This window comes from Chinchilla lanigera, unplaced genomic scaffold, assembly GCF_000276665.1.
Source record: "Chinchilla lanigera isolate Chin_1 unplaced genomic scaffold, ChiLan1.0 scaffold00009, whole genome shotgun sequence".
Lineage (NCBI taxonomy): Eukaryota > Metazoa > Chordata > Mammalia > Rodentia > Chinchillidae > Chinchilla > Chinchilla lanigera.
Genome location: NW_004955410.1, coordinates 12,491,952 through 12,506,133, shown reverse-complemented (window position 1 = coordinate 12,506,133; position 14,182 = coordinate 12,491,952). Strand labels below are relative to the sequence as shown.

Genomic DNA, 14,182 nt, shown 5'->3' with positions numbered 1-14,182 from the left:
GAGTTGGACCGACTCACTCCTCAGAATTGCCTCCCCCTCTACTTATGTTCACTCTTTGAAGTGGGTGTGGAATCTCAGGCTTCCTTTTATTATCCCAAACTCTTTACTCCCAGGCCTGAAGGGTCAGTCACTCAAAGGTGAAGTTGAGCCAAATGAAAATTATTACGGTCATAATTTTAAAATAGCAAACAGCATTGAGCTATTATCCTATTGGCATGTACTAAGAATTTTACATACATTACTGCGTTAATCCTCCCAACTACCTTAGGATGTAGGTACTTCTTTTAAACTTCATTTTCCGTTAAAGGAAACTGAGCTTACGGAAGTTAAGAAACTTCCTTGAAGCCTCATAGCTAATAAGAAATAGACAAGTTCTTAACCACCAGACAGGACTCCTAACTATCAGTGGAAATCAGTAGACTCAGAAGAAGGAGGGTTCAGTGTGTGCGATGGAGGTTGGGAAGAGAAGCTGGGTTAGCTCAAGGGTAAGGAGGGGACAGGATCTTACTAAAGGGAAGGGAAATTGATGCTGTCTAGTATTCCACATGTAACTGGTGAACAATAAATGATGATGGAAAGGCTTTAATCTTTCATGTATACTTTAGGTGTTACTTTGGTGTTTAGGAAGATGCCTAGTGGGCAGCAGTAAGATGAAAGAAATTGCAAAAGAACAGAACTATGTTTGCAAACTTACAAGACTTTGGATGCAGAGGCAGTGTTTAGCCCAGGAACCATAAACCTCGATAAAGAGACAAGAGCAGGGAGAAGTTGCTGAGCTTTGGGAAGTGCTTGATTGGCAGGTGGAAGAGGTTTTGCAAAGAAAGCACAGAGTGGACAGAGAGAGCAGAGATCTAGAAGATGAAAAACATAGATGAGCCAGAATGTCAAATGCAGCACTGAAAGAAAGGAAAGCAAGAGTCCAAACAAGGGTCCTGGGCAAGATTGCATGATTCTGGGAGGCACGGCAGGACAGGCCACTTCATTGCACGGGCCCCGGTACCATTCATATTGTGGCCTGTGCCTGCTTTCTCAGCCTCAGCACTGCTCACATCTGGGGCCAGATAAGTCTCTGTTGTGGAGGGCTCTTCTGTATCCTGTAAGATGTTGAGAAACACCTGTGGCTTCTCTCTACTAGATCCTGGGACCACCACCGCCCTAGTTATGGCAGTCTAAATTGTTTCTACCTATGACCAAATGTCCCTGGAAATTTGGAGGCAAAATGCCTCCTGTTGAGAACCACTGGTCTGTGTAAACAGCTTTCTGTGGAGATGTACCAGGTGGTGGTCTTGCAGCTGGAGCTTGTCAAGAGAGTTTGGTGGCCTCTCTGCTTTGTGCCTTCCAAGTCAAACCATTGCTACTCTGAGAAGCAAAAACAGAGGTTAAAGTAGATTATTTTCTAGTCCCTTTCTGTTCTAACATGCTATAATTCTGACTTCGTAAGAGGGAAGACATGGTGATCTTAGAGAAACTTGAAGATCTAGATACTGACTTGGTACAAGTTCGATCAGTCTGGGTCAAAACAGCTTCTCCTACAATTTCCCAATAAAGGATGAGATAATGCTTTGAAGAGTAAAATGGAAAAACTGTCTCCTAGAACAGAGAGGTTTGATTACATTAATTTTCCAAGTAAGACTTCTTTTCTTTCTTCCCAACACACCTCTGTCCTAATAGTAAGTGACATAGTAATGGCATGTCTCCAGTTTAACAATCTTTATATTAGCTTCTCAAATGCATGTGCTCCCAATATATATTAATTTACAGTAGCACACTAGTAAGCTAAACGTCAGCAATTTTTTCCTAAAAAAGAACCAAAAATACCTCACAATTTAAATTGCATTGAAAGACATTGTTTTAACCAAAGGAATCAGAAGAATTTCTCATTGTTACATCAGAAAAACGTTTGAATGTTTGTGTTGGTAGTTATTTTCTCAGACTTCTAATGTGAGAAAATGGGCTTTGTTATTTCACGTAAAGTTACCAAAAGAGAAGTTATGCCTTGACTTTGCAGTTTTAGGAGACTTTTAGTTGAAAATCTATGGAGGTAGGTGCTGCCACAATAGAAATTGTAGAAATATTTGAAATATTTAATCTAAGGCAAGTGACCTTGATATAGTAAAATTGGTTGCCATTATGATATTAAATGATTTATTTCTTTACATTATTCTTTCTTCTATAATTAAGTGGTACAACCTCCAACCATCACTCAACAGTCTCCAAAAGATTACATCATTGACCCTCGGGAGAACATTGTAATCCAGTGTGAGGCCAAAGGGAAACCTCCTCCAAGGTGAGTGTGTTTGATGGCTCTTTAAGTAAGTCTGAGGAGTTCCTGGAATATAGAAAGAAGTTTGGAAATTCTGTAGAGCAAAGTAGGCAATATAGAGTATATTCATATACAGTTGGATGTTTTTCAACATGATTGCTAGTTTACTTTTTGGTTTGTCTAGCTCCCAAGATCCATTTCAGCTCTTCAAAGATACTACAGGAAACTTCTTAAGTTCTGCATATCCCTAAAGCATCAGTTGTAGATTTATTGTTTTGTTTCTCAGTTTAGAGTCAATTTGTTCTACTTAAAATCCAGAGTACTGCATTCTCATATTTATATTTTTCTGTTCATGACTTGGAGGAATAGGTGCAAAGCTTTAACCTTGGTTCTGATACTAATGGCCTTCTGATGTGAGCAAATCCCTTTTCTCTGGGCTTCAGGTTATTCACCTGTTAGAATGAAAAAGAAGTTGAATTTGATAATTTTCAAGATCTCTCCTACCTCCACAGTGGCCTTTAAAATAGTCCTAAATGGTTTTCCAAACTTGTCATGGTTCAGTACTCAGGATTCACCATATGGATATTGGCACAAACACTGCATAGTCCTCTCCAACCCGCACATTGTGTAGATGGGAAAGTGATGGTCTAAAATGCTGCATAGTTCATCCAGAGTCCCACAGTGCCTGACCTAGAACTTGTCCATATGCAGTTTAGAGCGTTGGATTATTTTTTAAATATTACTTATTATAACAGTTAAATATAGTAATTTAATGACAAGTTAAAATAATTAAATGTAGTCATTTATCAGAAATAAATGAAAAAGTTTTTAAGATATTTTATTTCCAAGTTTTTCTATTACAGGTTTTATTAAACTATCACAAAATAGCTTAGAAAAAATTAACTGGTACTAAATGCCTATGTATATCAAAACTTCCATCAAATGTTTACTTTAGAACAATATTCTGCAATATTATCAGAAACTCTGTGTCACACAACCCCTAATGTGACAGTCTTTGGTGAAGTCCCCTTCAGCTTCACACTTATGAATATTTAAGGCGTCCCACAACTCTCTGGAGGCTTCCTGTGGTAGAAGATAGCAGCATCCCTGGCCTCTACCCCTGAACCCACTAGGTGCTAGTAGCATCCACCCCCAGCACCTCTTGCCTGGTAGTGGCAGCTATCACTTATGAGGCTAAGTGCTGGGAAGGAAAATCCAAGTGAACTCTGAAAACACTATGAACTTTAAAGGTTTATGCCTTTATATGATTCTGGCCATCACTGATCTGTGACTGGTTAGGAAGTATTTAATTACAAGTATACTGTGACTTTTATATAAGACTATCTTATGTGTAAATAAAACTGAGACAGAGCAATCTCAGGTGACAATTTGGCATACCTTCTTTGAATTCATAAAATCATTGCTAGAATTAAAAATTCTCAAAAAATAGCTTATGCAGAATTACCATTTTTAATAAGTAAGATTTTAAACACCTTTGAACTTATGTCTGTTAGCCTCTTCCTCTATTGAACTTTGCATTTTGGTAACTTGAATTTTCAGCACAATCAGAGAGTACTTGTGGAAGCCTTTCTTGTCACATTTTAGCCCAGAGCAGATTTTTATATACACGATATCAACTCTATGAACAATGGAGTTTATAATAAAAATGCTAATAAAGCTCAAAGGGAATGTGCCTGGAAGACGTGTATCCTGTATTTTCTTTAAAAAGTGACAGGCAATTTGTGTTATACTTGGGCTGGTTGTAAAAACGATATGTACCTCAAAATGTACACTCAGCACTTTTTTCTAAGTCATGATTCCATGCAACATTTTAGGTATGGGTACCTATTATTCTTTCACTGAATGTTAAAAAGCTAATGATTATTTCTAGAAAACCATGAAACTGTTAGGAACTTATTGAAGAATAGTCACCCTACCTTTCTGAACCATTAACAAATTTCACTCTTGATGGTTTGGGCAGCTTTTCCTGGACACGCAATGGGACTCATTTTGACATAGATAAAGATCCTCTGGTCGCTATGAAGCCTGGCTCAGGAACACTCGTAATCAACATCATGAGTGAAGGGAAAGCAGAGACCTATGAAGGCATCTATCAGTGTACAGCAAGGAACGAACGCGGAGCTGCGATTTCTAATAACATTGTCATACGCCCGTCTAGTAAGTGAGATTTGTCAAGGAAATGTGACCCCATTAAAGTATTGCTCTAAGATTCAGCATCTGTTACATCATCCAATATTCCAACTTTGTTTTTTATGAACATTATTTGTCCTTTCTACTTTCTCCTAAATTCCTCAACCTAATTCCTTTGCCAGTCTAGTGTGTCTTTTATCCAAATCCTAAACAAAAAGGCCACATTCCAAAAAACAGTTTCTTCCCTGATTTTATTTAATTATTTATTACTCATATATTTTATGTATAAGCAAAATTCTTACAGCCAGATTGAAATAAGTTCAACATGATATGGGTCATAGGGGTTGTCTTAATTATTTTTTGTTGCTGGGACAAAATACCTGACATCCATACCTTACGGGAAGAAAAGTTTATTTAGCTCACAGTTTGTAGAGGTTTCAGTCTATAGCAAGCATGGCAGAGGGGCATGGCAGAAGAGAAACCGTCTATGATGTGGGAGGCAGAAAGCAGAAAAGCAGCAAGCAACACCAGCAAGCCTACCTTCTTCCTGTCCCCTTATACCTATCCACGGTATAAGCCTATTGATTCGTGCCTCCCATACCCAGATTGGGGTTTCCATTATCCACATCTCTAATCCCAGTATCACATCCTTAGTCCATATTTCACAAACCCTAGTCCAGCACCTTTGAAACTCCCCAACTATAACCACATGAGGCTTTGGAGGGACATCTAGATACACACAATAACTGGTACATGTGTGATTTCTTCTAACATTTTTGTTTTAAAATTTCACTGCAAATAATGTCCCCATGACCTTGATATTACTGTGGCTCATTTTGCAGTAGTCAGTACTAAAATCTCTCAATAACTTCAGGAGCATGTATTTAAAAAATGATGACCATGTGCAAATACTGGTCATTTTGAAAGCTTTTTAAATTACATGTATGTGTTCATTATAGAAAAATTAATTACATGTAAAATAGAAGTTTTAAATTACTTATGAGTACTTTCATTCAAGCAAATAACTGCTGCTCAAATATTTTCTCTACCTTTTCTAGTCAGATTTATATGTGTGTGCATAAAACCAGCTCAATACCAGATGAAATATTATTTTAAAATCTTTCTGACTTACTGAAGGATTATGTATATTCTCTTATCAATCTTCTCAATATGTATGTTTCTACTATAAAATATTCAAAGGTGTAGATGAACAGTTACTTACCTAACAAACTTTATGATAGTATGTAAGCATTTTTCATTCTTTGTAGAGAACATGCTTGGATTGAAATCATGTGCCTTCTTGATGATGTATTTAATATAAATTCTTAGACATGGAATCCACTTACTTAGAATTTATACTACCAATGGCAATGAATAAAAATTGTCCTTTTTTTTACTATCTTTTGCTTTTTTAAAAATCTTTAACAATATGTTTGTTTATTTTTTTGTTTCTTTGTTTTTTGTTTTTTTCTGGTACTGGGAATCGAACTTACAACCTTGCGCTTGCCAGGCAGGCACTGTACCCTGAGCTAAATCCCCAGCCTCCAACAATATGTTTAAAAATCACTTTTTCACTAGTTCATGTGTATAAATTCCAAGTTACTATTCTCCCTGTCAAAATTGGTTTGCCTCTCTTTGTAATGCTTTCTCTTTTTACTTTTTCATGCAGAAATAACCCATGTTATTTTTTTAATAGGATCGCCATTGTGGACCAAAGAAAAACTTGAACCAATAATTCTTCAAAACGGCCAGCCATTAGTACTTCCCTGTAGACCTCCCATTGGATTACCACCAGCTATAATATTTTGGATGGATAACTGTAAGTTTAACAATAAGAATTTTCTCTCTTCAAGAGTCTTATAATTACTTGCTGTCACAAAAATTATTTACTCTTGTGATTCATAAAATATTTATAAAATGTGTTAGAGATGCTCAAGGAAATAAGTGACATCATTTTATTCACTCAGTTTTATTGACCACTTACTAAATGAGGCACCAGTCTAAATGAACCATATATCCTGCTGTTGTTGAGCTTAGATTCTAGGCAGCAGAAGTGGATGAAGGTGGGAAGGAGGCAGATAATGAACGCTTTTAGAAAATTTGTGTCCATCAACAATAAATGTTATGAAAGAAAAAAGAGAAGCTGTTTGAGTCCAGACCTGAAAGAATGAGGGAGCAAACCAGGGCCCTAAATATCTGAGTGGACAGTGGAGGGCACCAGTGCAAGCCCCAGTGGAGGAGGCTGGTGTGTGTACAAAAAACAAAAAAGCGGCCAGCTTGAGAGAGCCCAGGGGAAGGGTGATGGCAATGGCAAGGTCAGGGAGGTCACAGGGACTCAGTGGAAAGGGCATTAGCTTGTGCTCTGGATAAACTAGAAAAGCCTGGAAAGAGTGAGTTATCTGAAATAGTGAGTAGTTGAAAGTATTCCTTCCAATCGTGGGTGGAGCTTTAGGGGACAAAAGAGAAGAGGGAGTCCAGGTTGCAGGCACTGCTGTAATCTAAGCAAGGGCTGATGGGGACTTGGACTTGGCTGGTAGAAGTGGAGTGGGTCAGGTTCTGGATATGCTTTGAGGGTAGAGCCTCTAGGATTTATGGTGTAGGGATAGGAGGGTGAGAGGGAAATCAAGAACAACTGATATAATAGAATTACTGTTTGCTGAAACAGCAGAAACCCTTTTGGGAGAGAAATGTGTGATATTTTGTCTGTTTATCCCCAACGATAGCTATGTTTATTGGGTCTTTATTAAGTTCCAGTCCTCCTGCTAAGACCGTCACATGGGCTAGCCCATTAAGTTTTTACAACAACCCTAAGAGGAATATTCAGTTTTTTTTATACTTTACAGATGAAGAAACTGAGGCAAAGAAAAATTAAGCAATCCATTAGGCAGTTTCAGATTTGTCTGCCCCTGTCCCTATTTTTGAGGGAACTGGTTATTGTTCTGCCTCTTCTACCTTCCACGGTTTCTTATGTTAATAAGTTAGCATGTTGTCTTAGAAAGAGCACATGGTTTGGCTTGGAAACTAAGAAACCAGAGTTTGAAGGGAGAGAGATCTATACAACACTTTTGTTGAGATACCCAGCAAGAGCAACATGAGCTATATAACCAGCAATGGGTGTGTTGTTAGTGTGTAGAAGGGAAACTTCAGGGCAGGGAATGGGTGCCAGTGGTAGAGAGCTGAGCCTGGAGATGAGACCAAGAGCCTTCCCAAGGCCAGGACCTTAGGGAGAACCCAGCAAAGCAGATGAGAAGGAAGAGTCACTGAGGTATGAAGAAAACAGAGAGGCTGGTGTGTCAGAGACAAGGCACAGGAAATATGTCAAGAAGACAGTGATAATGGTTTCAGAAGCTGCTGCTGCTATGTCAAGTATCATGAGGACTGGGAAATGACTGTTGAGCTGGTCAACATGTTTAGGTAGAACGGTGAGAATGAATTCAAAACATTCGCTTCTCAGTTAGTGACCTGATTTCCTGTGCAGTTGCAGGCTGTAAACTAGAGGGAAAATTTGTCTCTAACACTCAGTTTTCATTTTTTTATTCTTCTTACATGAAATCACTGGGGAAAGTGTCACAAAGAGGTGAAAAACAAATATATAAACTAATCAATGTACAAGTACATTTTTCCTTTCATTGCATAACAGGTTTGACAAGTTTTAAAAGGATAAGTAGATGTAAATCCATGATTTATGGCTTTGAGACCAACAGTCTCCCAATGTCTCTGCCAAAATGAGGCCCAGTATTTGGTCATTGGTTCTTATTCAGAAATGAGTTCTTTTCTGTTTCATAAAGAAAGAGACAGATCGCATGTAAAGTCTCAGAATCATCTGAATACGTAACTAATTTTTCCCCACATTGCCCATCTGGCTGTGTCATTTACATACATTTTAGGCTGCTGGCAAAACTTCTGACCTTTCAAGTGGAATTGCATCTAGAATATGAGAAAATTTTAGATTCATGAAACACTCTTGCAAGATGACATTATAAAATTATTCATATCTGCATACATTTTTTTCAAGTGTAATACAAAAAAAAACCCTTGATGTATAAAATGACACCATCTTAATAAATCCCACTGCCTTACATTTGATCTGCCAACACTCATGAATAATAATGTACAGCAGGAGAAACAAAAGACAATAAATATACATGTATCTGTAGTACTCTGTATTCATTAAATAAATGCACCTGAGCAGTCGTAAAATAGTCCTTTCCCAGAGGATTAATGGTTTGAAACTATTAATTTATATCTACCAACCAAAGCCCCATCTTGACCAACAACTTTGTTAACGTGTTAACCCAGTAATGTTCTTTTAAACTCTGGCTCCTCGGCTTTGGGGTTTTTTTTCCCCCCTGTCTTGTCCTGCCTGAGGGAGCTGGAAGCTTTGAGCTATACCCTTACGTTTTATGAAGTGTGAGACCAGGCACCTGCCACAAGGGGAGCATAGCTGCTTGACTCAAACTGAAGAAGTCCTGCCAGAGGATATAACACCTGGCCTGAGGCCACTGTGATCTGAGATTTTTCCTGTCGCTTTTGAGATGGAGAGCTCTCACAGTTCCCGTACTGTGAACTGAGTCAGGAGCTTTAGGATGCATTTTTTTTTTTTTACTTTTTGTTTTTTGTTTTTTTGAGGCAGGGTCTCACTATGCAGTGCAGAGTGGTCTTAAACTCACTGTAGCCCAGGCTGACCTGGAACTCACAGTGATCCTCCTGCCTCATTCTCTCAAGTGCTGGGGTTACAAGCGTGTGCCACCACACGAAGATGGAATGCATTTTAGTTGGCAGAGTGTGATTTTGTGCACAGGTCAGGAGGCCTACATCCCTGCATCCTTTATCTGAGTAAGAAGTCATTTCCCCATGCCTAAGGTTACAAAGTTCCTCAACTGAACCTAGAGGAAGTAAATTGGCATGCCTGAAACTGGAGAGTCAGCTGCTGGCTATACATTTAGTCTTCCACGAGTATGTGAAGGAGCCCCTAAGAAGGGCAGCTACTGGTCCAGAGCTGCAATAGGAGAGGAAACAGCTAAAGGTGTGCACCCTCCTACAGCTTAAACTCTCTTGCCGGGAAACAGGCAGTAAGTCATTTGTATGATAAGTGAGAGATATAGTATGTTAGAAGATAGTAAAGAATTCAGAAAAGAAAAAGTAGAAGAGGAGAAGGAAACAGCCTGGGGGCCTTCTGAGACCTCGTTGCAGCATTGAGTCATGTCGTTATTGCACCCTGTTGTTAATTGCTCCTTTGCTGCATGATTTTTCAATTAGTTTAGGAGCTCAGACAGGGCAGGGGCTCCCAATTCTTTGTTCAAGGTCTAGCCTGGGTGTAAATGCAAGCCATGTTAGCATCCTTACAAGCTCCCTTAATATGTTTTGTAAGATATGTGCAGTTAGGGACTAATTTAGATATTAGCAAAACTCACACAAAGTTTTTGTAAATTTTTTTTTGGTTTACACTTGCTTAATAAAACACTTCACTGTACCACCCTAATCTTGCCTCTACCTAACCCAGATAAATTAGGGTCAGGCAGGTACATTTAGAATTTTAATGGACTTGGCGTTTTTAAAAATAATTATTTGCTTTTATTTAAAGAGCTTTATAGAAAAAAAAATGTGTTCAAGTGAAGTCCACAGATCTACTAGGGTCAACATCTGTCTTGCTGATTTGTAGAGTGGTGCCTTTATGATGGAATGACTTGGAAATCTCTCTGCCTTTCCCTAGCCTTTCAAAGACTTACACAAAGTGAGAGGGTTTCCCAAGGTCTGAATGGAGACCTCTATTTTTCCAATGTCCTCCCAGAAGACACCCGTGAAGACTATATCTGTTATGCCAGATTTAATCACACTCAAACCATACAGCAGAAGCAACCTATTTCTCTGAAGGTGATTTCGGGTAAGAATTTAGCTTCCTGAATCTCTCTGAAGAATGTTTACGCATATGTGCAAAAATGCTACTGACTTTGAGGTAAACAGGTTCCTTGATCAGGAAACTACCTGTGGGCAATCACCAAAATGTTGGCATATGTATTAGAGAGAGGATGCAGAACGCTAAATGCTGTATTTTCCACTTTCGCTGTCATTGGCATTACTGTTTCCATGACAACCCTTGGACTCAGTGCTCTGAGCACTGGTGTGTGCTGTAAGCCCTACAGTGCCTTTCCCTTGGAAGGCCTGCAGTGAAAGAGTGGGTCCCCATGTTAGTGGTTGGGGGTGGCACAATGGATGAACGAGTTAGTCATATGCAGTGGAAAGCAATGATTTTGCTTGGGAAGGATTGCACTTAGCATAGCTGTATACATTTGTTTTTGTTGCCCAATGGTTTTTGACCCTTCTCCCCTGTTTTTGTGCCCTCTTCATAATATTCTGTTTATTTCAGTGGATGAATTGAATGACACTATAGCTGCTAATTTGAGTGACACTGAGTTTTATGGTGGTGAGTTACGGTGATTGTAACTGATATTCTCTCCTTCATTGTAGACTTTAGTTCACTAACTTCACCTCCATGGCTATTTAACCTTTTATTTCTTTATGAAATTGCTAGTTTATGTTTAACACCACTAGTATAAATGTATGTTTTGTATGAAATTTGCCTATCAACTTTCAAGCATGTCACTAAAACATTTTCCATGGTGTATGTATGATAATGAAATTTGTTATAACTGTTTTCATGTAAAAAAACCATCTGACATGATTTGGAAAAAATCCTACATATATGTTCAGAATTATACTTTCTATTTTTTGTCCTGTTCATAAGCTTTTCTCATGAACTAAATAAGACTTGGCCAGGGTGCAGTAACCTTCTAGAAGACTGACTCGTCAGAGCTTTTAGCAACTAACGTTAAATGGTTTCCATAGTAAACCATCACCCTTTCCATCCATTTTCACATGATGTTATTCAATATAATTAGCTATATTATTTTCTTGATTTTGTTCAAAACCAAGTCATTGTCTTCAGTGGAAATAAACTTTTAAAATACAGAGCTTTTAACTTCATCCCTTTAAACTGAAAAGAAATTATTTCCTGGGTAGAAATGTGGCTCTCAAATATAAAATCTGTCAGTGAAAATAAGTGTTCTGAATATGGGGTCTTCTTAATTACCCATACAGCAGAATTTCTGTGGTATTAAATTTTCACCCTTGAAATACAAATTTTACACTACCATCAGTGACATGTCACATTCCTGCCTTTACCTCACCTGTTAATGTACTCCTGAAAATATGGCCCTCAGACCATTCCCAAAGTAATTTTAAAGAAGGCTCCCCACAATCTCTAATTCTTAAGAGAACTAGTTTCTCTCAAATACCCACTTATCTAGTACAATGTTCAGTGTTTTCTTCTGAGAAGTAAGAATAATTTATATATTCCTAAAATTTTCCTTTAGTTTTTTGTGAGGATCAGATAGATAATTTATTCAAAGTTGAAACTGAGAAGAGCTAGAGAACCTTAAGATGTTGTAACTTGTCCTTCAGGCTGAGAGTCCTTCAGAAGATAAGGCCGTGTTTTAGAAAAGTCTACAGAAGAACAAGTGGCTTGTATAAATATTCCTAAAGTCTCTGACTTGTTTCATCTTTGTTTTGTCATTGAGGAAACTGATCTCAGTTTATTTAACTCTACCCTTGTTCTTGATTGTATTTATTTACTTATTTATTTAGTGGTGCTGGGAATTGAACCCAAGGTCTTGCTCATGCTAGGCGAGCACTAGCTATAATCACTGAGCTGTAGCCCCAGCCCTTTGTTATTCTTAATTTATGGCACACATTTTTCCCAGGCCTCTGTAAGTAACTCTCTAGTTTTGCTTTATTTTATTTTCCATAACCCTTGCAGTTTGCAAGTCTTGTTATATTCATTAGTGGAAGTGGCTATGATGTTACCCCCAATGTAAAACAAAACACGTCTTCCATAGTGATACCTTTCTGAAAAACCTAAAACCTTTCAGAAGATAAATAGGAAATTTTTGCTTTGACCAGAGCTCTAACATTAAAGAATGTGTAATTTAGCGATATGCACAGAAACTTTGTAAAACCCACAGAAAATTTGTAAAAACCTAACCTCAAATTTTTAAAAATGAATAAGAGGAAAAAAGTCCTTACTACAAGAGCTTGTGCAACCCAAGTTGTTTCTATTCCTGGTTTACAGAGTGCGTGATGGCCATTTATAAGGCAGAGAATGGTTGTATGTAGCTTGACATAATCAATGTTAAATGGATTTCAACGGGAATTAGAATTTTAGACAGCTTTTTTTGACAGTGACTGTGTCTGTAAATGCATATTCATGATTTTAATGCATATTGATTCCTTCTTTGCAGCTAAATCAAGTAGAGAGAGGCCACCAACATTTTTAACTCCAGAAGGCAATGCAAGTCACAAAGAGGAATTAAGAGGAAATGTGCTCTCATTAGAGTGCATTGCAGAAGGCCTGTGAGTTAACACTTTCTGTCCTGATTTGTATATTCTCATAAAAAATATAAGAGATTGACAGAGGTATTCATGCCATAGAAAGAGTCATTGTCTTATACTAATTCCCCCAACCATCAAGAACAATTTAGTAATTATTTCTTAGTTCTTCCCTGGCTTGTTCTCCTAACAGCAGATGCACACAGGCATCTCAGGCTGTACTCTCAGAACTAGCACACTCTGTCCTTTCCAGTACTTCCTGTTCGCAGGCCACAAGGCCAACCCTGGTTCTTTGAAATGCCTCACCTGTGCATACCTCAGAGCTGACAGGCATTGCAGGGAGACCTTCCCCTCATATATGAGGATCTGTTAGGATAGGGCCTCATTAACAGTGAGTTCTTAGAGTCCAGTCTTGTGCCTGACATTGACATGAGCACGTTTACCAACAGTCTTGAATGGGATTCCAGAATGCTGCCTTAATATTTGGAAATCAGTGCTGTCCCTGACCTGGTAGTTGGGTGATCTCACATTGTTTGCTCTATCCAGGAGTGACTATACTTCAGCAGACATGTGGAGGCCTCTGCTGGCCAAGTCAGGAAATCACAGGATACACCCCATTTCGTTATACTGAAAGCTAGCAACACCTCTTTTTAAAATGTTAAAATAGAATTTAAAAAAAAAAACTACTGATTGTGATCAGTTTGTTAGAAAGTGATTTAATGGCCAAACTCTAACCTGTTGGGAACAGAAGTAATTCTCACAATTTAGTAACTCATCTTCCTTCAAATGATATGTAAATTAAAAATCCCTTTTCTGAAATATCTAGGACCAGAAGTATTTGGAACTTCAGATATTTTTGTGTATATTTTACAATATTTACATAGACTTTACCAGTTGAATTTCAACATGACACTTAAAAATTTCTCAGATTTTGGGATTAGGTGTGCTCAACCTGTATTATATAAAATATAAAATGAACTACAGATGGTATTTGGAAATTTCACAAAGCCCCAGAAAGAATTTTTAAAACTTTGGAATGTTGTAAAACCAAGACTTACATTCTATCATTTATAAACCAATAAGCATTAGACTCATAGAATCAAAATATTCCTAATTATTAACAACTGCTCAACAACAGTTGAGTGGTAGCCCTCCAAAGCAATCCATGGATTTGTGAGGTATAACCTATTACGTTGTACTTCTAGCCTTGTCCCATCTCAGCTTCATAACTATGAAATGCAAATTAGTTTTTCAAAATTAGTTTTTCAAAATGATTCCACATCTACCTTTTTAAAATTCACAGTATATTTTAGTTTTGGAAGCTATTTCATCAAATATATATATATATTTTATAATATATATTTCATAATATATATTTCATTA

At 37.8% G+C, this 14,182-nt stretch overlaps 1 protein-coding gene across 25 annotated transcripts in view; it reads left to right on the top strand.

Moving 5' to 3' along the window:
• Nrcam (neuronal cell adhesion molecule) overlaps window positions 1–14,182 on the top strand; it is an 80,836-nt gene that overhangs the window by 11,950 nt on the left and 54,704 nt on the right. For 22 of the 25 annotated variants that reach the window (XM_013510550.1, XM_013510549.1, XM_013510552.1 and 19 more), the window contains 6 exons: window positions 2,182–2,287; window positions 4,245–4,441; window positions 6,111–6,233; window positions 10,128–10,298; window positions 10,782–10,838; window positions 12,712–12,823. In XM_013510550.1, coding sequence (XP_013366004.1) covers window positions 2,182–2,287; window positions 4,245–4,441; window positions 6,111–6,233; window positions 10,128–10,298; window positions 10,782–10,838; window positions 12,712–12,823 — 766 coding nt within the window. The remainder of the gene's footprint in view (window positions 1–2,181; window positions 2,288–4,244; window positions 4,442–6,110; window positions 6,234–10,127; window positions 10,299–10,781; window positions 10,839–12,711; window positions 12,824–14,182) is intronic. The other 3 variants (XM_013510548.1, XM_013510559.1, XM_013510562.1) reach the window with 1 other exon arrangement.